The sequence below is a fragment of the Hyperoodon ampullatus genome (genome assembly GCF_949752795.1).
Source record: "Hyperoodon ampullatus genome assembly, chromosome: 1".
Taxonomy (NCBI): domain Eukaryota; kingdom Metazoa; phylum Chordata; class Mammalia; order Artiodactyla; family Ziphiidae; genus Hyperoodon; species Hyperoodon ampullatus.
The window spans coordinates 180,559,447-180,584,565 of NC_136914.1; the positions used below are offsets into that span (position 1 = coordinate 180,559,447).

The 25,119-nt window shown below is 55.7% G+C and overlaps 3 protein-coding genes across 3 annotated transcripts; all 3 read left to right on the forward strand.

Moving 5' to 3' along the window:
• Nucleotides 1-427: 427 nt before the first annotated feature.
• On the forward strand, nucleotides 428-5,107 carry SNCG (synuclein gamma; the record flags this gene model as incomplete). The annotated part of the gene is made up of 5 exons (XM_079713500.1): nucleotides 428-548; nucleotides 1,417-1,458; nucleotides 1,782-1,909; nucleotides 4,509-4,580; nucleotides 4,822-5,107. 5 exons carry the CDS (start codon nucleotides 428-430, stop codon nucleotides 4,840-4,842), a joined length of 384 nt encoding a protein of 127 aa, XP_079569626.1. The 3' UTR covers nucleotides 4,843-5,107.
• A 5,624-nt stretch (nucleotides 5,108-10,731) lies between these two features.
• Nucleotides 10,732-13,065, forward strand: ADIRF (adipogenesis regulatory factor). The gene is made up of 3 exons (XM_079700620.1): nucleotides 10,732-10,892; nucleotides 12,606-12,668; nucleotides 12,873-13,065. The coding sequence occupies exons 1-3, from the start codon at nucleotides 10,832-10,834 to the stop codon at nucleotides 12,977-12,979; spliced, it is 231 nt and encodes a 76-aa protein (XP_079556746.1). The 5' UTR covers nucleotides 10,732-10,831; the 3' UTR covers nucleotides 12,980-13,065.
• Nucleotides 13,066-20,882: 7,817 nt separating this feature from the next.
• Nucleotides 20,883-25,119, forward strand: FAM25A (family with sequence similarity 25 member A; the record flags this gene model as incomplete). Its single annotated transcript, XM_079711685.1, has 5 exons — nucleotides 20,883-20,919; nucleotides 22,111-22,386; nucleotides 23,994-24,056; nucleotides 24,781-24,906; nucleotides 24,998-25,119. The coding sequence occupies 5 exons, from the start codon at nucleotides 20,883-20,885 to the stop codon at nucleotides 25,117-25,119; spliced, it is 624 nt and encodes a 207-aa protein (XP_079567811.1).

Below are 25,119 nucleotides of genomic sequence, written 5' to 3' on the forward strand. Positions count from 1 at the left end.
TGCCCCCCTCTCTGACCCCTCTGTGCCCCAGATGTACACAGATACAACAACCCCAGGCCCGGGAGCACCCAGTCAAGGCCGCCCCCGTGGGTGCGCAGGGCGGCAAATGAATGAAGGGCAGTGATGGATAAGGATGTGTCCGGCCCTCTATGGCCCCTCCAGGGAGGGCAGGGGACAGGAGGGGAGGGTTGAGCCGGCAGGGGCTCAGGGACCCTGGGAGAAGGGCGGGGGCGAGCCTGCTTCCTCCCTCCCTCCTTCCCCACCCCCACCCCTGGGCTGGCTGGGCTCCCATCAGCTGCTGCTGCATCATCAATATTTCACTGGCGTCAATAAGAGGCAGCAGTAGGGACAGCGGCTGCGGCAGCACTCGAGCCAGCTCCACTCACAGTTCGCCCGGGGAGTCAGGACCCTGTCCCTGCGCACAGCCATGGACGTCTTCAAGAAGGGCTTCTCAATCGCCAAGGAGGGTGTGGTGGGCGCCGTGGAGAAGACCAAGCAGGGGGTGACAGAGGCTGCTGAGAAGACCAAGGAGGGTGTCATGTATGTGGGTGAGTTTGGGCGTGGCAGGGCGTGGCAGGGCAGGGCAGCTTGGTGGCCACCCAGTTACCTGGGCCTGACTTTATCCCCCAGCCCCTGGGAGGCATTTTGAGAGGGATGAGGATCCCCCAGCCCCTGGGAAGCATTTTGAGAGGGATGAGGATCTGGCAGTTGAGTCAGGGTCTCCCAGCCCTGGAGGACCGCCACCCTCCCGCACACCCCATTGTCTGTTTGGGTCTCCTCAGGGCCCCAGGGGCCTCTGGAACAGGACAGCAAGGGAGGCACTTAGCCCTCAGACACACCTGTTTGTGCGCACACAGATGCACACACCAACGCACACCAGCGCCCCCACCCAGCATCACCCACAGGCCCCCTGACTTGGGTAAGAAGCCACACTGAGCCTGGAGCCCCGCGGACTGAGCAAGCAGGTGCTCAGCAGCCAGGCCACAGGTCCCCACCCCGCCCAGAGGGAAGGGGTGCGTCAGGCGAGATGAGACCAGCCCTCAGTGTCCTGTCCGGCCTCCCGTGCACCCCACCCCCGTCAGCTCCTTCCGAAGAGAGGCTGAGCCGATGACTCAGCTCTCGTTGACCCTGTCCTGCGCTGCTTCCGAGGCCCAGGCCATACCCACGTCAGGTCCAGACCCTACCTCAGGCCTGGTCTCTGTCATCCCCCCATCCTGTCCTGTCCACTTCCCATCCGTCCCCTTCCTCCAGACACAGCAGGAAGTGGCCTTTGAAAGGATGGCCGGCCCCCAGACACCATCCTTACCTCCCACTGACCCTGCAGCTTGTCCAGCTGTTCTGTGGTGTGTTTGCCTGGCCCACTCCCCTCCCAACACCAGGAGTGGGACTGGACTGACGCCTCCACTTCCTCTACAGGAGCCAAGACCAAGGAAGGTGTTGTGCAGAGTGTGACCTCAGGTAAGGAGCCCCAGGACCCGGGGACATGGAGGCTGGGACGTCCAGGGACTTTCGCACCCTGATGCTAAAGGCCCAAGCCCAGGCCCCTCCTTTCCCCCCTGCTGTACACGGACCCAGATTTCTCCAGAATCTGGGGCTAGACCCAGGGTGGGCTGCCCCCATCGTCGTCAGAGCTCCCCTGGAGTCAGAAAGCGGAGAGTCTAAGGTCTCCAGTAGAGCCAGAGTTTTGAGTGCCCTGGGAAAGGGGCTGCTCTGGCCTGACGGGAAGGCCAGGCCCGGGTGGGGTGGGGTCAGGGCCAAAGCCAGCCAGATTCCTCCCACAGTGGCTGAGAAGACCAAGGAGCACGCCAACACCGTGAGCGAGGCCGTGGTCTCCAGTGTCAACACCGTGGCCACCAAGACCGTGGAGGAAGCAGAGAACATCGCAATCACCTCCAGAGTGGTGCACAAGGTGAGACCTGGTCCCCAGCCCTGGCCCTCAGACCCGTCCCATCCTTTCCCCTGGGCCTCAGGGAGGCCAGCTGGGGAGGAGGCATTATCACCCCACTGACATACAGGGGAATGGAGACTCAGGGGCCCTGGTCTGTGTTTGGTGTTGTCACATCCGTTAAGTCCTGGAATCCTCACGACCACCCCTGTGAGCGAAGCTGTGTGGGGCCCAACTGGAATGAGGCTCAAAACCGCATTCTCCTGATGGTGCTCAGCATTTAGGAGACACCCCATTTCACTAGCGAAAGCGGGGTCCTGAAGGCCCCGAGTGGTGACAGGCAGCCTCCCACGGGCAGTGGACACCAGCTCAGAGCTGCCAGGTCACCGCCAGCCTCCCTCCGGGCCTGGCTGGGCAGGGCCTCCTCCTCCAAGGAGGAGCAGGGAAGCAGCGCCCCCTGGTGACGGAAAAACAGTGAGGGTTCTGACCACACCCTCTGCCTCCACCTTTGTGAGCGTGCGTGTGTGCGTGCTTGTGCCTGGTGTGAGTGTGCCCGTGTGTGTGTGTGTGTGTGTGCGCGCGCATACACGCGCGCCGGGCAACAGAGAGCACAGGAGCAGGGGAGCACTCCCAGGGGGTGGAGGCTGGCTGGGAGAACTGTCCCAGAACCCACCACAGAAAGACTCTGCTTGAAGCATTTTACACCTACTAACTCATTTCTTTGGCCCGAAATCCCATGAGACAGGGTGTGGAAATGAGGCCCAGAGAGATATGGTAATCAAGGTCCTATGGCTAGTCTGAGTGAGCCTGCAATTCTCTGGGCAGCCTGGGTCCCGAGACTATCCTCTGAAAGGGAGACTCTGAGCGGGAGATCATGGTGGGAGCATTGTGGGCAGGAGGTTTTCCTATTCCAGAGATGTGCCGTCTCAGCTCTGTACGAGGCTGTGCTTTAGAAAGCTCTCCTACCTGGCACAGGCCCCGAGGGGCCGGTAGAGTCCCAGGCACCCAGCACTAAGAATCCCTGCTCCAGGGAGTGGGTGGGTGGAAGGGTAGGGGGTCACCCTGCCCCTGCCTCTGGGGGCAGCACCAAGGCGTCTGATTCCAGGGCCAGCACAAGGTCTCCAGATCCTAGGAACAGGCAGGTGCCCTTCCTCCTAGTTCCCAGCTCTGCCTCGTCCTAGCTCTGTGACCTTGGGAAGCTGCTCAACCTCTCCGGGGCCTCCCTTTTTTCAGCTGTAAAATGCCTGGGGTGGGGGGAGGGTGGGGCTGAGAGGATCCATTTCACTGGGCTGTGATGATGCAGGGAAATGGCCCCCATGAAGCAGCTTCGCCTTGCTCATGGTGAGCACCCGACAAAGGGAGGTGACTACATCATCATCATCAGTGCCCCTGGGCAGGACCCAAATGTACCCCAGGAGATCCCAGGCCCCTCCCTCCCCCATCCCCCAGCAAAAGAGGCCTTGGGATGGGGCCAGGCTGCCCCTGCACTACTGAGCAGAAGCCTGGGCACTCTTCTCTGACTTTGGAGGAGGGCTGGTGAGCCCTTGGAGCTACCCCAAGGAAGACATTTCCTGGTGACACCCAAAAACCATGACTCACCCTCCAGTGAACCATAGAAGGATGCAGCACTGCCAGTCTGTCTGACCGTTCATGCCGCTGGCCTCACGCACCCACCTTGGGGCAGCAGGACTAGGTAGGCGGCCACTTGTCCTTTGCCTGTAGAGCCTACCCCAACTCCGGCTGCCCCAGTCCACCAAGGGGCAGGATGGCCCCATGGACAGAGAGGTGGCAGGACCCTCCAGAGGTAGGAGCTGAGACTAGTGTCCAAGCTGATCACCCAGTCTGGCCCAGCCTACCAGCTTCACACGACCACCCCCAGGCAGGCCGCCATCTCAGGCAAGCGCCTGGCTGGGTGTAGGTGGGTAGAAGGAGACAGGAAGTGGGAGAGGACGGTATAACCGCTGCAGGTTCCAACCAGACCGGCCTGAGCCCAGTGCCCATCCAGGAGGCAGGGAGAAGGAAAGAGGGTGGCACTCATGCTACTGGGATAGGGTTGGGCCTGGAGCAAGCCAGACCTGATCCCTACAAGCCTCACTGCTTTGACCTCTGAGGCCTTAAGCTGGATACCTGGCCTATCTAGGCATAGGGTCGCCATGTGAATGGTGATAACATGCACCTCCTCTTAGGGCTCTTTGGGGTCACAGGAGGATAAGGGTATGTGATCATGTGATTCAGGAACACTGAGGGTGGGGTCAGGCCTAGTGCTGCAGGGGCCACTGCCCACCCCACCTCACTGGGCTTCCTCATGGAGGAGGCCCAACCAGGGACTGTCAGTGACTCAGCATCTGCTTTTGGGGGTGAAGCTGGGCTCAGGGGTACTTGGTACCCCCAGAAGGCCTTGGCATCATCAGACAGAGCCCCCGCTGTGAATCCTTACATGAGGCTCTATCACCTCCAAGGTCAGTCTGGCCCTCATACCTCCCTCACCTCCAGACCTCCACATAGAACAAGATGATGAGGGCCTCTGCTCATCTTTGAGGCCAGGGTGACAAGGCCCGGGATGCAAGGAGCTGGGGACTCTGTGCCCTCCACCTGGTCCCACATCCCCTTTGCTTTCCCACAGGAGGACCTGCAGCAACCTGCCCCCTCGCAGGAGGACAAGGCTGCCAAAGTGGAAGAGGAAGTGGCTGAGGCGGTAGGATCTGGGCTTCTGGCGTTACAGGGGGGTCCCTGGGCAAGTTGCTTCCCTCCTGGGGCCCCAGAGCCTTCAAGGGAGCCTCTTGACCTGCAGGCCCCTGAGCCTGAGTGTGAGGTCTCCTCATGGATGACCCCCTCAGGGCAGAGGGGCACAGATGACACCTGTCCCCACCCCACCCAGGGTGGCCACTGAGGGCTGGGGCCCCAGAGCTGTGTGTGAAAGTCTCTCTCTCTCCCAGACCAAGAGTGGAGGAGATTAGAGGGCTGCAGGTGAGCTTGGAGGCCCTGAGGAGCCCCAACCCTCCTGGCACAAGGAATGTCTGGTCCTGGAGTGTGACCTATGGGGCTGCCCATGGTCCCCACGTCCTCCCCTGGCTGCCCACAGGCTGGTCCTCCCATGCTGCCGCCACCACCATCACCTGCCTCCCTTGTCCCCTCATCCCCTCTGGTCCTTCTGACCCCACCGATGCTGCTATGAATTTTTTTTTTTTAATGATTCCAAATAAAACTCAAATCCCTACTGCATACCTGCTCAGGCCTCCTGTCTGTGCTGCCTCATTCATGAAGACACCCTCTGGGCCCTCCTGGGAACAGGAGCTGGGCCAGGTATGCTACAGGAACGCCCTGCGTGTTTCTGGAACCTACTAATAGCGGGCACTGCCTTCAGGGAATCCCCCTGCACCACCCCCCGCCACCCCGCCATTGCCGTTTTTTGTTTTTTGTTTTTCGGCCATGCTGCGTGGCTTGCAGGATCTCAGTACCCCAACCAGGGATTGAAACCAGGCCACCCTCACTGGCTTTTAACATGGAGGTGGCATCCCTGCTTTTGGCTCGGGCAGACACCTTCAAGGACACACTGTCTGCTGGAGCGTGAGACCGGGATGCCCCAGGTTTTGAGCTTTGGCTCACCCTCCGGGAATGGACCCCACTGACGACAGAGGGTGAGGATGGGCCTCCTGGGCCTTCCCTCCATGTGTGTCCTCGGTGGAACAGTTCCTTCTGGGAACAGGGACACCTAATGCCCCTCCCGGGAGCAGATGGTAACTTTCAAAGATGGGAAGTCTAAACCCATAGTAGGGACTCTTTGCATCCTCCTCTGCGAAGAAGGACATGACCCCAGGGCTCCTCCCGCCTGGTCCCACCCAGCCTTGAGCTCCCCACCAAGTTGGACCTGGGCTTTCCCTTTCACCGAAGAGTTCTGTCAAATATCATTAGAAAACACAACAGCTTAGAGGCAGAAGAGCCAGCCTCCGCCTTGAGAGAAAAAGAGTAAAAATATTTGTTGAGCTCCTCCCAGGTGTGGGACACTGTACTGAGCACTTTACCTCCTTTAATCCTCAAAACAAATGGCATGTCCCAGTTTCGACGAAAATGAACTGAGAAACAGAGAGTTAAATAACTTGCCCAAGGGCACAAAGCTAGGAAGCTGGGACCCGGGCAGAAGTCCAGGTGGCCTCGCTCCAGAGCCATGCAGCTGATTCCCATGCTCTGCTACGTCCACCCGGACTGCGGGGGCTCCAGTGGCGTTATGGCAGATGCTGCCACCCCCAAGGTTTCAAAACAACCCGGGGACCAGGGTGGTCGTTGTCCTACACGAAGGGCTACTGGCATCACGCCCTGGAGTCTCGTTCAGAGGTGCCTCAGCAGAGAGCAGGGCTCCCTTTCCTTTGACAGCCAGTTTGGGTTCAGAGCATCTAAGTGGCTTGCCCCAGCTCTCCAGCCCTGCGTGTGGGCACCCAAACTTGAGTCCACACCACCCTCCCACCCTGCCTCTGTGGTGGGGAGCAGAGGTCAAGGGCAGCCCTGGGGGCTGGGAACCAGTCAAACACAGCTGAGCTTCATTGTATCCCAGCCTGCCGGTCATGGGTATCCACGGCTGAGGAGGCAGAAAGGAGCAGTGAGCTGCTGCTCTTGCAGCCCCCAAAACCTACTATGGGAGGAATGAAGGGCCTGGAAGAGGTGCGGGCAGTCCCGGGTGTTCCTGCTCCCAGGCTCAGACACTGCTCATCAGCAGGCCTGTGCGTGCCCCAGGAGGAGGGCACCTGGGGCCTGGGCTTGCCGGAGAGAAAGGGGGGAGGAGCTGGGCCCTCTCAGGTAACTGGGGGAGGAGGACACCTAGACTCGGCCCCTGGGGTCCCAGTGCCCTCTCCTCTGCTGAAGGAACCTGGGAGGGTCCCTGCTGCTTGCCCCCTGCTCTCACCCCCATATTCAGGGCCAGTTCCTGTGATCAAACAACAAGGTCTGCCTGGTCCAGGTAGCCTCTTCCCCATCCCATGGGCACTGCAGTGCTCTTTGCCTTTAAGCCCCCTATTATGTGCTGTGGGATCTGTGGGGCTGCCCCTGACTTCCCTAGAGGAGTTACTGCTCTCCCCCATCCTCTCCTTATCCAAGAAGCCCCAGGCACCCTGTCCCTTTTTTTTTTTTTCGGTAGGTGGCAGTTCTGTTTTTTAATATTTATTTGTTTATTTTGGCTGCGCCAGGTCTTAGTTGCGGCACTTGGGATCTTCACTGCAGCATGCGGACTCTTAGTTGCAGCGTGCATGCGGGATCTAGTTCCCGGACCAGGGATAGAACCCGGGCCCCCTGCATCGGGAGCGTGGAGTCTTACCCACTAGACCACCAGGGAAGTCCCAGTAGGTGGCAGTTTTAATAAGACAACTTACATATGAGGCTTGTCTTGGGCGGCCACAAGATGAATAGATCTCTGCCCCAGCCCACCAAAATCTTAAAAGTTAACAGAGGACTTAACTGGGGTCAGTCATATTTCAATCCAGAGGGTTTCAACAACACCTTACTCTGTCAAGGCTGTGTCCTTGAAATGGCCGCTAGTATGGGAATTGCAGGCAGGACATACATTCCAAGGACAGGGGAGGGGGTGAGGAGCCTCTGACTGCCCAGGTGCAGCACGCAAGGCAACCAACAGTTAGACCCTCTTGACCTCTTCCAACACTGCTGTAACAGATTTTTCAGTCATCTACCATGTATCAGGCAAGGTGCTTGACTCTGAGGAACCAAACTAAGCAAACTAGGTATGGTCTCTCCTCTCCAGTTGCTCAGAATCTTGGAGGTGTCAGGGAGGAAGAGATTTTCCTTTACCTTTCTAGGTTCTTCTGGCTGGTTCAAAGAATCATACTGACATGAGACAGATTGACAGGAGAAAATCAAAATTTAATAGCGTGTATACATGGGACAGACCCAGGAAAACTGAGTAACTTGTCAAAATGGCTGAAGCCTTCACCTTAAATAGCATCTTCAGCTAAAGACAAAAGAGGACCTTGGGGCTAGAGATTTGGGGAGGAAGGCAATTGACATGGAGATGGAAAAGCAAGTGTTCGGTAAATAAATGTTTGCTGGGCCAGGTACAGACAATGGAACACAGAGAGGAATTTTAACAAATAGACTTTTCTTGGCTCCTCCCTGTCTACACACCTAGTTCATACTCTAGTTATTTATGGCGATAGCTCTATTCCTGTAAGGCCCTCTCTCTAAATTCAGCTAAGGGGAAAGATCAAAGTTTCTCCCTGAGTCTTTTGGGCCTTGATTGTTTTCAGCTTGAAATAACTGGCTTGCCAAAATGACATTTTGGAGTGTCAAATTTTGCTCTCCTACAGAGGGAAGAGAGAGAATTTGAAAAGCAATCACTAAAGTCTGGTAAGTGTCACGTTAGGGAAGTACAGAATGCTGGGAGGCCCAATATGGCTTACTTCATCTAATCTGTGATAGTTAAGGAAGGCTTCTCAGAGGTTGTGATATATTTTTTTAAATTAATTAATTAATTAATTTGTTTTTGGCTGCGTTGGGTCTTTGCTGCTGTGCGCCGGCTTTCTTTAGTTGCGGTGACCGGGGGCTACTCTTCGTTGCGGTGTGCAGGCCTCTCATTGTGGTGGCTTCTCTTGTTGCGGAGCACGGGCTCTAGCGCGCGCAGGCTTCAGTAGTTGTGGTGCACGGGCTTAGTTGCTCCGCATGGGGGATCTTCCTGGACCAGGGCTCGAACCTGTGTCCCCTGCATTGGCAGGCGGATTCTTAACCACTGGACCACCAGGGAAGCCCGTGGTTGCGATATTTTCGATGAAACTGGAAGGATGAGTAAGAATTAGCAAGATTAAGGGGGCCTTCCCTCCCCCCACCTTGAAGGACCGTCAGCTGAGTGTCAGGCATCCATCAGCCCATTTAATCCTCACCGTAACACTCTGGGGAGATTCTGGTATTGTGTCCCCCACCATTAGGCTTGATGAAGTTGAGGCTTGATGAGGCTCCTTGAGACACTGAGGCTCAGAGAGATGAAGGAACTTGCCCTGGGGGTATTTGAACCCAAGAGGTCTGACTCTGGTGCCTGAGGCTTTACACTCAACTGTTTTGTCACCTGCTTGGGCCCAACAGCCCCTCCCAGAGAGGCTGCTGCCTCCCAGTCTCGCTCCTTGCCCACTGGGCCTGGTGCCAAATAGCAACAGCAGCTCAGTGGTGAGCTAACTTGGAGCCGTGTAAAAGGCCTTCCTGGCTAAAGGGACTGGTGCTACTGGTGGTTTTTCAGGAGGGCTGGCAGGCCTCAGGAGGGCAGGCAGGCCTGGGGCAGGGTCTGGGCGGGGCTCCCCGGAGTCCAGGAGGTACCATCAGGCGGCTCTGCAGCGCCTTAGTGCTCGGGGCTGGACCAGGCTCAAGGCCGGGAAGGGCAGGGCGGGGCAGGGCGGGGCAGCTGCTTTGTTAGTCTGCGTTTGGTGTCCCATCCCCCCACCTGATCTCAGCGCCTGCCCCTTCCTCTTGCCCAGGAATCCTTCTCCCTTAATCAATTTCGTGTGTGTGTGTGTGTGTCCATATACCCCACACCAGGGTCTGACCCTCCAAGGCTTATCCACCCCTCCCCACGCATTACAGGCAGAGCTTGGGCCAGCCGAGTAGACCTGCGTAGGTGGGAGCTTCCCAGAGCTCCAAAATAGGGGAGACCCCGACGGACGTGCAGAAACAGGCCCAAAGAGGATGAATCAGAGAGCAGCCTTAGAGAGGGACAAGCCGCCGCACCGAGACGCAGAGGGGGTGGCCTCCAGACTCCGAAGGCGGGCTCTGGAGCGGAAGAGCGCTGGGCGGGGTGGGGGCCCGATCTGCACCCTTGAGCGCCAGGATGTTGTGCCTCGAGGGTCGTTTTGCTATTTCTGGGATCCCTGGCTGCCCTACTGACGCACAGGTCACTAACTCCCCTCCCAGCGCCGCCCCTCGTCACCACGCCCCGCGCGCCGGTCCCAGGAGTGGTGACCTGAGAGGCCTGCGGCTTGGCCGCTCCCTTCCTCGCTGTTTGGCCTGGGGTGCTTCCTGCCCAAGTCGTTGGGCTTTGGTGACCGGCAACGATTTCCTTGCCTGGGCTGGACACACACGGGCCGCCCTCTCCGTTACTCCCTCTCCCCCTCAGGCTGCTTGGTCCCCAGCCAGGGTCGCACGCACGCCAGTGACTCGCCCTCTCGGAAGGGGGTGGGATTTACTCGACCATCTCCCCACTGCGCTCCCCCGCTACCCCTGTCCCAGCAGCGGCTGGGCAGAGGGCCAGTTTGCAGTGTCCAGGCTGAGTTTGTGGGGACCGCCAGCTCGGCGTGGGTCAGGGCGCTAGGGTTTACAGCCCACCGACTCGGACTTGAGTCCCTGCCATGTGAATTTGGGTGAGACCTAGCTCGCCCTCTGTCCTCAATTTCTTCCTGCAAACTGCTAATAACACCCATTCCAAGAGTTGTGAGGGTTACACAAGAGGCTGTAAGCGTTAGGGCAGCGCCAGGCACAAGGTAAATGCTTAATAAAAGGCAGCTGCTATTGTTAATTACAACTCCAGCCTTGAGATCCTGACCTGGTGCTGACCACGCGCTCACAGGTTGGGGAATCTTCAGGGTCAAAGAGGAAAAGTCCGGCTCACGCGGTAGAGGGAGATTGGTGCGCCCCCCTCTGCCCCCAGCCGCTCTCTGGACCCCTGATCCAGCCCCTCTGCAGCCCCGAGCCCCGCTCCAGACCCTGGTTGGGGCCTCCGCCTCCCCACTACAGCCGGAGGCCAGGTTGTGCTTTCGGGCCGGCGGGGACTGGAGCAGGGCCCGGTCACTCCCCTGAGCCCGAGTACTGGGAACCGCCCCGCGCCCCCTCCAACCCCCCTCCTTTCGGGGCGGGCCGGCCCTGGGGCGCCTTAAAAACCAGAGCTGGTGCTCGGGCCGCCGCCGCTTTGAGCAGGATCCAACGTCGCTACGATTACCCTGAAGCACCTCGCAGACCCCAGCAGCCATGGCCAGCAAAGGCTTGAAGGACCTGAAGCAGCAAGTGGAGGGGGCGGCCCAGGAAGCGGGTGAGGACAGCGCGCGACCTAGGGCACATATTGGGACCCCCGGGTGGACGCGGGCGTGGGGCTGGGGGCAGAAGCCTGGGGACTGCACAGCCGGAAAGGCGGCGGGCGGTTCTGTCTAGGAAGGGCCCTCTCCTGAGCTGCAGGGACCTGGAAGGACGCCCACCCGGACCAGCCCGGGAATGATGCCTTGAGGGAAGTGGGAGAACAGCAGTGCCTAAGGAGTGGGGCGGGGTGCGGGGTGGGGAGCGCTTTGGGCATTGCCAGAGCCAATCCGAGGCAGCTGCTAGGGCCGGGAGCGGCCCCACCCGGGCCCTCAGGGGAGAGTGAGGGTCCACGAGGAGAGCGCGCTCCGCCACCATGCCTGATCTCTGCCCGCCAGGTCCCAGAGGCGTACAGAAACAGGATGGGACGGGTGGCTCCAGAATCCCACCGGGCTTTGTTTTGAGCACTCCCCGCCCTCCTCCGAAATACTCATTTCCTCCTAAGTCCTCACGCAGAGGACCTTCCCACCTTCATGTGGGCAGGGCAGGTCCCCAGTCTTAGTTTCTCCACCTCTGGCTCTTTCCCCCTCAGACCTGAGGTTATGCAGCTGGGGGCTGGGGATGGACTGGGCAGTAGGGTATGTAAGGAGACTTCAGCCCCACCAGCGGCAGCTCTTCCAGTCCCAGCTCAGCCTCCCTTGGGACTCCAGCTCCCAGTCTGTCCTACACATATCCCAGTCAACAGACAACACCTAATCCAACCCCCTCCTTCATCAGTGCCCCAAGGAAAGCCCACAGTTGCTCCCCTGAGGCTAAAATGGTACCAGGAAGCCTCTGTCTACAGTACCCTTCCTTCTGGGCCTCGCTTTCCCCATCTGTAAGCTGAGTGCAGAGTCTTCCCTTCCCTGACTGTGCTACGTCAGACAAAGACCCCAGGAACCTCTGTGAGCAGTAGACCCAGGGTCTGCCTGACCCCTGTACCCCCTGGTCCCCAGGGTCTGGGTAAAGCAGGCCCTTTCCTGTTCAGCAGCAAGGATGAGTCAGATCTCTGAAGGCCAGAGCCACCTGTCTGCCTACCGAGCAGTTGGGGACCCACCTGAGTCCCTGGAAACCCTGTTCTTCACAGGCACAAACTCTGGTCTAGAGGAGATAGCCTGACTTTGGAAGTTTCACCTACTTTCCACACTTCGTTTCCTAATGCCTTACGCTGCCTGCTCATTGGAGGCACTGGCAGTCATTGCTTGTGTGCCCTCTGGGGAGAGGCACAGGGAGAGAGGAGGTAGTAAGAGGGCCTTGCAAAGTAGAAGCCCCAGTGCTCTAAATGTGGGAATTCAGGCATCTGGGCCAAGCCTCCGGGGGAGAAGTTGTTAAAGGCGGCAGGGTTCTCCCTGGGCTGTGCCCAGCAGTAGCCACAGCCCAGATGCCAATTCCAGCCTGGCCCAGCCCTGCCTTCCTTCCTCACTTGGATATTTTTGCAGCAATCCTGGAGAGGCAAGGGAAGCAGGCCAGAGGGGAGGAGCCCAGAGTTACAAATGAACAAGAACAACCTGGAGTCATGGAAAGGGCTCATGCCCCTCACTGAGTGGCCTTGGTCAAAGAACTTTACCTCAGTGGCATCCATCCCTGGGCCTGTAGGACAGACCACTCTAGAGAACAGATGAGGTTGGCAATGGTGGGGCCCCTGTGGTTGGTGGTATCTCAACAGGGGCTAAAACCAACGTCTCTGTTCTAGTGACGGCGGCTGGAGCAGCAACTCAGCAAGTGGTGGATCAGACCACAGAAACAGGGCAGAAAGGTCTGGTGGGGCTGGTGGGCAGGAGGGTGGACAGCCCCAGCGTGGCCCTGCCCTTCACCCAGCCCTTGCCCAGACACACCCTCTCCTCTGCAGACCCTCTACCAGCATTGCTTCCTGGGGAGGGAGACCCAGGCCAGGCTAACCCTGCAGGGCTGTGGTTCCCCGGGGCCCCGCACTCAACTGCCCTATCCTTTCCTTTCCCAGCCATGGACCAGGTTGCCAAGTCTACCCAGGAAACCGTCGACAAGACTGCTAACCAGGCCTCTGAGGCTTTCTCGGGTTTGGGGAAAAAATTCGGCCTCCTGAAATGACAGAAGGGAGACATGGGTGACTCCCTTCCAGGCCCGGAGCTCTAGCAGGCTCTTGGCGGGCCACCTCATTAAAGCACATATACCTACTCTGTGTCCACTTCATGCCTCCTCCCAAACTGGGCCCAGCCCTCCCTCGCTTAGAGCAGATGCTCGGGTATCCAGAAACTCAGCCCCGACGTCCAGAGTCCTGGCATTCCAAATTCGGAAACCCAGACGGATTGTCCAAGAACTCATTTCCCATGTCTCAACCGTGCGTCCAGACTCCCCCTTATCCGAAGTTCAACCCCCCATCTAGGTATGTGCCCCTCCCCCGCTCTATTCCCCCTGCCCCCGATTCCAAAGCCGCTCCCTCAGCTCCAGGAACCCGCCCCTTCCTAGGAGGGGGATACTCGGTGCCCAGATCCTGGAGGAGCTCAGCTCTGGGCGGGGGGCGAAGGGTCCAACGGCACGGGCCTCGGGAACTTCTCCCAGTGAGCTAAGCTGGGGGCGGGGGGCTGGAAGCATCGAGGCATCCCAGGGCCAGGCGCCCTCGAGGACTTCAGGGGGCAGGAATTCTCGGGGAAGAGAGGGGACGCAGGGACGGAGCTTTTGGCCCTCGTCACCCTACGCCGCCCGCCCGGTGTTTGTGCGACTGTCCCACCCGACGCTGAGTCACGGGGCAGGACCGGGAGGGCGAGGACACGCCCCGAAGATCTGAGTCCCACCCAGTTGACTTGTGTTTGGCGCGGTCGCCAGGAGCTCCGCCCAAGACGCGCCCCCCCCGGGGGAGGTGCCTGCGGCGCACGGGGCGGTGCACGTGGGCGCGGCGCACGGGGTGGCGCACGTGGGCGTGAAGCGCTGGGACCCGGTGTGTGCGTGCGCGCGCTAGGCCACTCCCTCGGGCACCCCTTCCCTTCCGGATGCGCCTGTACTTTCTGGCCCAGCGCAGAGGCCGGCTTTTTTATCGGGCAGGTTCCCCCAGAGGGTCTAGAGTTCGCGCAAACCTTATTCCCTCCGACCTCCCCAGCACGTGTCCACGTGTCCATGCACGCGATACCAACCCTGGGTAAGTCCTGCTGATGGGTGACTCACTGTTGCCACAGGATAAGGCCCAGCCCTGGCGCCGGGTGCTGGCTGACCTTTTCAAATGAATGCCCGCCACACCTCGGCAGGTGACGCCTCGTTCCGTTTCCCCACCTCCACGGCTTTGCACACACTATTCCCTCTGTCCGTAATGATTTCGTTCTCTTCTGGATGAGCACATACGTAGTCGTGCCGTTTCAACTCACAAATATTGGCTACACGGCACTTCCTAGTTCTGGGGAGATGGAGAAAAAAAACCGTCGTCTTTCCTTCACACGCTGACTCGGGGCCGGCTTTCCAGACATGCCAGCAGGGGGCAGTGTCGTCGTGTCCACCCCCATCCCTCCCCTTCACATCCTCCCAGGTGACCTTTCCCTTCTCCAATCTGAGGTCCCTCCCAAGGAAGCAACAGGTCTCCTCCCTAACTCTTAGCATCTCTCACCCTCACCCCAGGGCCAGGCCCAGTTCCATGCTTGGTTCCTGTTGCTGACTGTCCCCTAAAGAAGGGCTCAGCTAGTCTGCAAAATGGGCCAAGGCCTAAAGGGAAGGTCCTTGAAGAGATACCTGGGGTAATCTGGAGGTGCTTCCAGCATCTCCAGGAGCCCCTGCCCCCAGGAGAGGATGCCAGGGTTGGGAGAGACCACCTGGGGCCACAGCAGGAGGCAGGTGGGGCTGGACTGGCAGAGCCCTCACATTTTTCTGGAATGCATCCTTCCCCTGCCTGACTCAGGAGAAATTCCAATTGGCCCAACAATCCCTCTTCATCCTGTTCTCCTTGGGAGTGTCGGCCTTAGGGATGGATGTGTGAGCCAGCTCAGGCCAAGGCGAGGAGGGCCAGGAGCCTTCTAGGAAAGGTTTTTCATCCTCAAAAAAAAGAAAAAACAAACCAAGGAAGAAGCATTTTCTCCTATTCCACTAAACATTTTTGTGTCTAGAAATGATTCTTAGAACTCTGGCAGCTACTTCTAACCACAGGAGGAACAAGCCTAAGGAAAAGCCAACTTGCTGATTAGGGCAGAACAGAAATATAGAAAGAACCTGGATCCCAAGTTACTTTATTCAGTCCCTAACTTAACCAGTCCTGCAGCTGCCAGGAGCTAGGTGAGAGGATCAATTTCCTCATCGTTTGAGCCGCTGTGAATTAGGTTTTCTATTGCAAACAAAAGCTTAAATCCTGATGTTACCTCGATGCTAAGGTCCTGTATTTGCCGGCCTCACCCACCTCCCCAGCCTCCTCCCCCAACACGCCCTCCCTCTCTGCCTCAGCCACGTTAACCCTTGTTCATTTCCCTTGACCTTGTGCTTCTGCTCATCTCAGTCTTTGCATGAGCCCTTTTTTTCTACCCGGAATGCTGTCCATCCTCCGTCATTAACCACCCTGGTCCAAGTTGCTCCTGCTCTTTCATCCTTCAGATCTCAGCTTCCCTGATCCTCCCCCAGCATATACACAGAATGGGTCTGGCCACTGCCAATACGTTCTCACACCCACTGTACTTCTTTTCCACGGTTATATACTAATGAGTCGCTCTCCTGTGTGCTTCACTGTGATGGTTGTCCACGGGTTGCAGCCAAGTCCCTTCTACTGATTAGTGCACACCCAGAGCCTAGAGTGGGGCTCTGGCAACATCTGCCACATGAAAGCAGGGATGACGGTCCTTTGGTTCTCCTACCAGAAAACAGAGTTGACACATTGTCAGGTTCACCATGGTGCCATCTCCTACAATGCAGCCCCTTCCACAAACACTGCCGCCATGCAGCTGATGCTCCCATGCACCGTGCAAATCCCTGTTTCTGTGTGCCTCTATTCCCCCAACACTGAGCCCTGGGGTGCAGGGCCAGGTTGGACTTGTCTTTGGTCCTATGTCTGGGACAAGGTGGGCATGGTGCTGGGGAGCCATGGGAGCTTATAGGAGTCCAGGCCTGTCTCCGTGAGGTTCATGAAGCCCAGATGGGCTGAGGAGAAGGCAGCGTTGGCCACTGCCCCTGTTGGGTCTTGGTCAAATCTCCAAAGATTAATTCTTCCATTAGCAATTCCTCAGATAGTTCCTAATTCTCCAAATCCCAGTTCTCCAACTAACCAAACACAAAGTCACTAAGATCACATTTTGGTTCCACTGGACTTCTCAGCTCTGATTCCCATCAAATTACAGATGAGAAGGGGCAGAGTTTTCTGCTTTCCACCTTCTCTCCTTTTCTCCTATTTTTTTTTTGTTGTTGTTGTTAGTTGTCTCATTTCTACTTTGTGAAAACACATAGCATTTGCATCCCATTCCTCCACACCTTTGTTCTGTCTTAGATCTGCAACTGAAAATATTAGACGCGCTCTGCCATTCCTTCTGCTGAAATGTTTTCTGTTATTTCTTGGTTGGTTGGAGTTAGTCCTCTAAAAGTTTCCTCAAGAATGAAATATTTTCAGATGAATTGAGAAGACGTCTGGGATCTGAGCTGAGAATTGTTATAGCTAGGCCCCTTGGGTTATTGCAATGTTTCCATGAGGGTTCACAGTGTCCTATTTTTGTGTATGGCATTTTCTATTTTTTTAAAAAAAGGTTAAAAAGTTAAAAATTTTTTAAAAAAAGAAGGGCTCATGTGAACCATATTCTGAGTTCTTAAATGTGTGGTAATGTTTGTCTGTAGCCTTTATTACTTTATCCTCAACTGGGTTTGAAATTTACATCTCACACTTTTTTCCATGAGCATCTTCTAGGTATGGCTGCCCCACTTTCTGCCACAGAAGGTTGAGTGGTCCCTAGCAGTCTGATTTCTAATTCACTGGAATTTCTAATAAGTGACTTGATCTTTCTGGCTGGCTGGCTTTCTTTATCTTTTTTATTGAAATATAGTTGATTTACAATGTTGTGTTAGTTTTAGTTTTGTATATGATTCAGTTACATATACAAAAGTGATTCAATTACATATACATATTTTTTCAGATTCTTTTCCATTATAGGTTATTGCAAGATATTAAATATAGTTCCTTGTGCTATGCACTAGGTCCTTGTTGTTTATCTATTTTATATATAGTCGTGTGTATTAATCCCAAGCTCCTAATCTGTCCCTCTCACCCCTTTACCTTTAAGGTACAATAATTTTTTTAGGGTTCGTCTCAGTGATGATTGTTCTGGTTCAGTTTTCCCTAGTATGCTGTTTGCCCTTTCCATATTGATTCTAGATTTCTTTTATTTCAGGAACATTTCTTAATTGTATTTTTAAATATTTGCTCTGTTCCATTGCTTGGCTTTCTTCTTTGGGAATTCCAGTTGTGGGCACAAAGTTTTCTACCTTCCACATCTGCCATTGTCTCCCAAACACTGTGTATGTCTTTAATATGACTCCTTCTTTTGTCTTTGCTTTTTTTCATTTCTGTTCCCATAGGTACCTACTGTGGCTCCTTCTAGTTTAGTCTTCATTTCTGCAATGGTTTGTTTTACCTTTTTTCTTCTGTTTTATTCCAGAGTTATGTAAGTTCCTATTCTGCCTGCTCCTGTCGTCTGCCATCTCATCCCTGAATTCTGGTATTTCTGTTTTACAGTCTTCCTTCATAACTACTAATGCTTTTTATTAAGTGTCTTATTTTCTTTCTAAAATTCATGTTGGAGTTTAATTCACGTTAGGTAATAATTTTCATGTGCCTCCTTTGAAGCACACTGTTTTGTGGGATTTCTTTGTTTGTGATGTTGTTTTGGTATTCTTTTTCATATTTAAAAAATAGTATGTTTTTACTGTTAGGTAGAAAAAAAGTGAAGTCAAAACTGCATATCTTTGGTATGCTATCCTTCCTGTAAAGAAAGAAGGAGGATGCAAGAAAATATGCAGGGCACATGTCTCTGCATATTTGTGGGAAGAAAATGCAGGAGGATAAACCAGAATCAGAGAGACCAGTTATCTACACGGGACAGGTGGGAAGGCAGTGGAAAGGTGGGAATGACAACAAGGTAGCAGAGATGAGGAGAGAGTGACACTTAACTTCAGAAAAGTTAAATTTTTTTTTTAAAGGGCTTCAAATGCTTGGCTTTTTATTTATTTATTTATTTATTTATTTTTGGCTGTGTTGGGTCTTCGTTTCTGTGCAAGGGCTTTCTCTAGTTGTGGCGAGTGGGGGCCACTCTTCATCGCGGTGCGCGGGCCTCTCACTATCGCGGCCTCTCTTGTTGTGGAGCACAGGCTCCAGACGCGCAGGCTCAGTAGTTGTGGCTCACGGGCCTAGTTGCACCGTGGCATGTGGGATCTTCCCAGACCAGGGCTTGAACCCGTGTCCCCTGCATTAGCAGGCAGATTCTCAACCACTGCGCCACCAGGGAAGCCCAGAAAAGTTAAATTTGATGTGTGAGTTGGTGATGGGCTTTTAAAAATTCTTCCTGTGTTCTTGTTGCCCCATAGAGTTTCAGGAAGGAGAAATGGGCTGAATTAAGGATTAAGCTGCAGGGCCTCCCTGGTGGCGCAGTGGTTGAGAGTCCGCCTGCCGATGCAGGGGATACGGGTTCGTGCCCCGGTCTGGGGGGATCCCATATGCCGCGGAGCGGCTGGGCCCGTGAGCCATGGCCGCTGAGCCTGCGCATCCGGAGCCTGTGCTCCGCAACGGGAGAGACCACAGCAGTGAGAGGCCCGCGTACCGCAAAAAAAAAAAAAAAAAAAAAAAAAAGGATTAAGCTGCAGCCACATTGCTTCCAGACTTAGAAGTCTGGCAGGTTGAGCTGGTGTTCTCTCTTTACTGAGAATCCACATCCTCTCCTCCCTGCCCTTGCCCTGGTAACCTGCCTCTTGAACTGCATCACCCGGGCTCCCTCACCCTCAGGACTTGGTTGGGTTCAGCCAATGGGGGATATTGATAGGAGATGGAGAAGAAGAGGAGAGGAATTTATTCCTCCTGCTTCCTTCTTGCTGGGCGTGGTTGAGCAGTGGCCCTCTTCCTCTGCTGACAGCTGCAGCTCCTGCCCGCTGACCCTCTCCTACAGCTGCAGCTTTCTTCGGGGTCTACAGCCCCTCCAGGCCCAGGGAGGAAACAACTCCCACTGCTCCTGGTCGCTGGGGGCCTCGCCATCCCTCATTGGTTCCCTTAAGTTTGTCCACACCTTTGTGAACTGTCCCTTCCCTCAGGTATCCCTTTGATGTGCCCTCTGATTTTTTTCCGGAACCCTGACTGACACCCATGGATGTATGAGTGCTGATCTGCTGGGGAAGTCTTCCTTTGGTGACTGACAAACCATGTCTCCAGGAGTCTAGTCTCCCTGTGGCTGGGAGGGGTCTGTATGTGCAAGATATGTGGGCTGTATATACTGGGAGCTCAAGTCCATGAAGCAGAAGTAGGAGAAAGCATAGGCAGGATGACGGTCATAAAACTCTTGACATTCATGGCATTTGAAGTTCAAATCACAGGAGAAAAAAAAATCATCATGCCTCAGACATAAGACAGCCCTAAGTATTTAAGTACTCACAGTTTTTTTTTTTTTTCCAGAATTATTACTTGCTCAGTTGGCAAATTGCTGTTTGAAAAATTGACTGTCCTGACTTGATGATGTAGTCAGCTGGTCCTTTGCCAGACTGGGTTGTTGAGCAGATTCTACTTGGAGAATTAGTTGACTCTTGTCAAGGCTCGATTCTCCCTGCCCCAAGTGCAGGACTTGACCTTCTGACTCAGGACAGGCTGACATGGGTGCCTGTGTTCAAGGCCTGCTCTGTTGGGGCCCAGCATGGGCCAGGCTTCTTCCAAGATGGGGTGGTTCCCACCTGAGTCAGTCATCTCAACCTCACCCAGGCAAGTAACACTGCTCACTGCCGGAGTCACCCAACCCCTCAGACCAGAATCCCGGTTAGGAGGGTCTTGGGCTGTCCTAGTTTCTTTGGCTGGGAGCCGCAGATGGGCTGGGCTGAGCTGAGAGGACAGGAAGCTGGTCAGAGCTAGAGTGGGAAGGCCTGTGGGACTAGATGTGGGCCAGAGCACCAAGGTCTGGGGCCCAAGTCCAGTCTTGGGCCGCTTGGCCTCTCCAGCTCTCTTGCCTTCCCCCTGTTGGGCATTTGGGATCTGTGCCTGAACCCAGCCTTGCCAGGAGATCTGGGGCCATGGTGTGTTGTCACTGGAGTCTGGGTGCTCACACTGGGGCCATGCAGTAAGGAGGAGAGGGTCCCATGTGCAGGGGGGATGGGGTGAAGGCAACAGCAGTCTGACAGGGAGGGAAAAAGTGCAGCCGGAGTCCTGCTGAGTGGCCAAGCCCTGACCAGGGCCTGTCGAGGAGCTGGTGAGCTCCTGAGGAGAGGGGAATGGTGAAGAGTACCCCAGGGTGGGCCCTGGTGGGGAGGGGTCGTGGGGTCTGGAAGCCATCCCAGACCTGGTGGGTGACACTGCCACCCTGACAGGGAGTCTGGCGCAAAGGACCCCTCTGGGGGTGGGGGACACACACACGTCAGAGAAAACAGGGAAGGGGTTCTGATGGGCCTAGGGAGCATCTGTGTGGGTCTCTCAGACCAGTTCGCACCAGCCATGTCCCAGGAGTGCCCCTACCCTTGGCAGCATTGTCCTGATACTGTGAGCAGAGCTTTCTGGTGTTTGGCTGTGGCACGGGGAGGCCAGAGTCATCTGGACCTGCTTAAGCTCCAGGGCCCTCACTGTCATGGCCCCTTCTGAGTCCACAGGGTCTTGCATATATATTTATAAAACTTGCAAGAGAGTAGTAGTGTATTTTTTCTTACAGGGACTCTCCAGATTGTTTAAGACTTGATCTACTCCTGCCAGTGGCACGTGTGGGGCTGTGGCCTTGTGACCCAGAGTTCCTGCTGCCTACAGCATCCACTGCCCACCCCAGGCGGGCCGCCCACTGCCCAGGGCCTTCCGGTACCACTCACGATGTGGGAGGGCCTCAGCTCCATAAAGCCTGTGTCAGGTAAATACTAATTAGACCCCACCATACCCTCCTGGACCCGTCTGAGCGATGAGGGAGCCTACATGGGGGGAGCAGCCTCAAACTCCTGCCCCAGGCCTGGACTTTTTGAGTAGGGCCTTGGGAGGGCCTTTCCTCCATGACTCCTGGCCAGTGGCGGTGGGTCCCATCTCCAGGCCCTCTCACTCCAAGGCAGGCTCATACCCCTGCCACTCTTTGCTCCACCCACTGGTTGGTCAGGGCTCACTGCCAAGCAGCCGCTCCCTAGCACATCAGTGACGAGGGGGTGGGAACAGAAGTTTACCAAGAGTTTGCACGCATAGTTCCAGCAGCTGTCAGTGACAAGGCCAGGCAGGCATGGATGCCCCCATTTTATAGATGAGGAAACTGAGGCTCAGGCTGGGCTAGTGACTAAGGGAAGCAGCATGTGGTATGTGACTTGAGGCATCTCCCTCCATCCTAAGTAACTAGGGAGGCAGCCTGGCTCCCTAAGCATGTGTGTGGTGCATCAGGGGCTAGTAGAGCTCTTTTCTGGGAACTCTTGCTACGGCCAGAAGCACCTCCCCAGATGGTAGTGGGGTTCTCCATCTACTCCCCTAGAACTGCCTGTGTGGGCACTGCTGACTTCACAGGGCTCCCCTGAGAGACCAGGCCCCAAGGCGCAGGGCGGGCTGGGTTCCCTCACATGCTGGCTACCTCAGTGCTGGGTCACTCAGGTGCTCCCATGTGTGAGAACCAGGTGACTGCAAGCCAGGGATGACTAGGCTTCTGGTCAATGTTGTGTCCTCCTCTGCCTTGGGCCAGGCATGGCCCTGACTCCTCCCGCCCCCCAGCCTGTCCAGGGGAGGCTGCAAAGCCACTCTCCAGAACTGAGGTCCTTGGGAATGGGGAGGGCAGCGGCCCCCATTACACTTGTATTCCTGGCCTGAGGGGCCACCCAGGTCCCCAGGCCCACAAAACCCTAAACCCTTGATTAGGTCACTCTGGAGACTGTGGGCAGCGGGCTGGAAGTCCTAGTCCTTGTCTAGGTACCATGCCTAGGCTGTGGGGAGCCTAGGGGGCTGGCAGGGCTGCGGTCCCCAAATGCCTCTCATCCCACAGGGCACTCAGGCCTCTTGCCTTGGGGTAGGGGCATGTCCCAGAGCTCATCCCTCTGTCCAGCCTCACCCTGCTCCCTGTCCCTGCCCCTCACAGGGTCCCAGGATATGGGGTGTGTGGGTCTCATGCTGCCAGAGGGGCGCCGCCCCAGCCACAGCGCTGGGGTGGCTCCACCCAGCTTCTTCCTCCTGCCGTCTGTGCTGACTCACCACCGGGACCAGGGCTCGTGCTCCAGAGCCCAGCCAGGCAGACTGGTTCAGGCCCCAGCATCCTGCTTGATTACCACCTGTCGCTGCACAACGTTGGGAGGCCTGGGGAAGCTTGCCGCCGAGGGTCTGGCCCACCGCACTGAGAAGGCCACCGAGGAAGCTGGTAAGGACCCCGAGGCTCCTTTCCACCTGCACCGTTCCTGCCACTGGGGGATTGGGACAGACTCGACTGGGCCTGTGCTGATCCCAGCAGGACTGGGGCAGGCCTTGACCCCATGGGGCACTGAGACTGATCAGCCGCATAGGGACAGGATGGAGGTGGGGGGCTATGGAAGCTGAGGAAGGTACCTCGGGGAGGAGCCATGAGGGGTCCACTGCCCCAAGCAACCCTCCCTGTCAGACGTGCTCTGCCCCCTGGGCTTGATACATTCCTGGGGTCTGTGGCTGAGGCCAGGAGGGGGCAGCTCAGAGGAGGCCCATGGTGGCGAGAGGGGAGCCAGGGTGCTGGGTGAGCAGCTGGTGGCTTAAATCCGTCCCTCTGGAAAGCAGGGAGGGGCCCTTCAGTATTAAAACAAACTATTCCGAGTATCCTATACAGAATAAGGAAGATGGAGTTTAATTTTTAGCATAACTTTAAAGCTTCAAAGATTTCTTGCTTAAGAAACCACCGAGTCTGATTCTGTTCAAAGTCAGCCCCCAGGGTTTACACAAAGGACATTTTCAGTTTCTTCAAAGTCCCCAGGGGCTTCCCTGGTGGCACAGTGGTTAAGAATCCGCCTGCCAGTGCAGGGGACAAGGGTTCGAGCCCTGGTCCGGGAAGGTCCCACATGCCGGGGGACAACTAAGCCTGTGTGTCACAGCTACCGAGCCTGTGCTCCAGAGCCCGCGAGCCACAATTACTGAAGCCCGCGTGCCTAGAGCCCACGCTCCGCAACAAGAAAAGCCACCGCAATGAGGAGCCCGCGCAACGAAGACCCAATGCAGCCAAAAAAACCCACAAAAAACCCAGAAATCCTTTTTTGTACGTCAGCCGCTGGATGCAGGGAGGCTGATCCAGGCCCCACCTGTTGGACGTTTTGTGAAAAACAGCTTGTGCCGGAGTTTGCTGTTCTCTTTCTAAAGGGCTGCAAACCTGTCTGTGTTTCATTTGAACTTTGCAGCTGCTGTTTAGCACCCCCTTTCTTTTCACCAACTCTCTGAGTGCTGTGTCACTCCCAGTCTGCACACGAGGGACCCAAGTGGTGGAGGTGATTCTAGGAGGTAGAAGCTGAGCGAGGTCTTCTGACCGTGGCGTCTTCCAGGGCTAGCCCGTTACCAACCTGGGAGGGCAGAGAATTTCGTGGTGCTGGAGGAGTTGCTCTGGGGAGCTTGGTGCTGCCGGAGGGAGCTTTGACATTCAGCCTCCCACTGCAGTGCAGCCTCCGTCTGGCCACAGGCAGGACCGCAGCTCGCCTGAGAGGCCTGGTGACCTGGGAAACACGCCCGGCCTTGGCTCCAGGTCCCTCGTTGGCATTCCAGGCCTCGCTGGCCAAGGGGCATGGAGAGCCCTGCGCCTTTACCTGGCTTACTCAGCTTATCTCCTGCCAGCCGGGCCCCTCTCCGGTCTCTGAAGGAAGCCAGCTGGGGGCCCTTCTTGGGAGCAGCTTGTCCTGTCCTGGCGGGGGCAGTATCCCCGAGCCCCTTCCAGGGTATCCAGGGTTGTCTGGGCCTTGCTGTGAGGACGGGCAGCTTACACTGTGCTCTCACTCTGGGCTTGTCTCATTGTTTCAGTTGATGTCGTGGAGGGAGTGGTGAAGGAGGCAGTGGAGCCTGCCAAGGAGGCTGGAGAGAATGGTACGGCCAAGGTCGGGGCGGGGAAGGAGGGAAGCTGGGTGCTGGCAGCAGCCTGATCCTTGCCTAACCAGATCACACCTTGACCCCAGTGTGGCATCCTTTCAGTTGGTGTATAGTTATCTGTGCTCATCTGAGGTCACAGGCCATATTTTGCTAAAGCAAGTTCCATCTAGATAGTCCTCTCTGTGGAATGTTAAGAGGATGACATCACAAAATACCAGGTGCAGGCATGCTGGAACAAAACATTTGAGACATAAAATCATATATTTACACGAATATATATTTCCATAAATGTTTATATGTTTGTGCTGTGAGTATCACTATGTAAAAAAAAAAGCACGTGTATATCTCACTCCTTGCAACAAAATAGATTCCGGATAGATTAGGACTTAAATATAAATACATGAAATTATTAAATTGTTAGAAGAGAACATAGATTTTGGCATAATCTCAGAGGAGGGAGGATCTTTTTAACGATGACAAAATCCAACAGCTATAAAGGAAATACTAGGTAAATTGGACAATATAAAACTTCAAAATTTTCCATAGTGGAAAAAAAACCTGTAAGCCAAACCAAAAGAAAAACCACAAACTGGGCAAAAATATTTGTAGGAGAAATGATAACCCAATATAAAAATGACCAAAAGATATAAACAGGCAGTTCACAGAAAAATGAAGCATGAGTAGGCAGTACACCCACAAGCAGATGCTCTCTCACTAATAGTTGGAGAAATGCAAGCTGTTTGGAGAAATAAAAGCAAATTTGAATGCATTCCTCCAGGAGCTGTGCTGCCCTCTGCCCCACAGACTCCTCCAGGGCATGACCCGGTAAGACTGCCACATCCCACAGGCCACTCCAGGTGACTCCAACCCAGCGAGTGACTTGAATTGTTTACTTTGCTCACCTGGATATCCTTTCTTCCTGACAACAATTGTTGAAGCTTTAAAAAACACCCATGAGACAGGGGACAAAGTGGTAAAGGAAGTCACTGAGACGGTGACCAACACAGTCACAAATGCTGTCACGCATGCAGCAGAAGGCCTGGGCAAACTGGGACAGTGA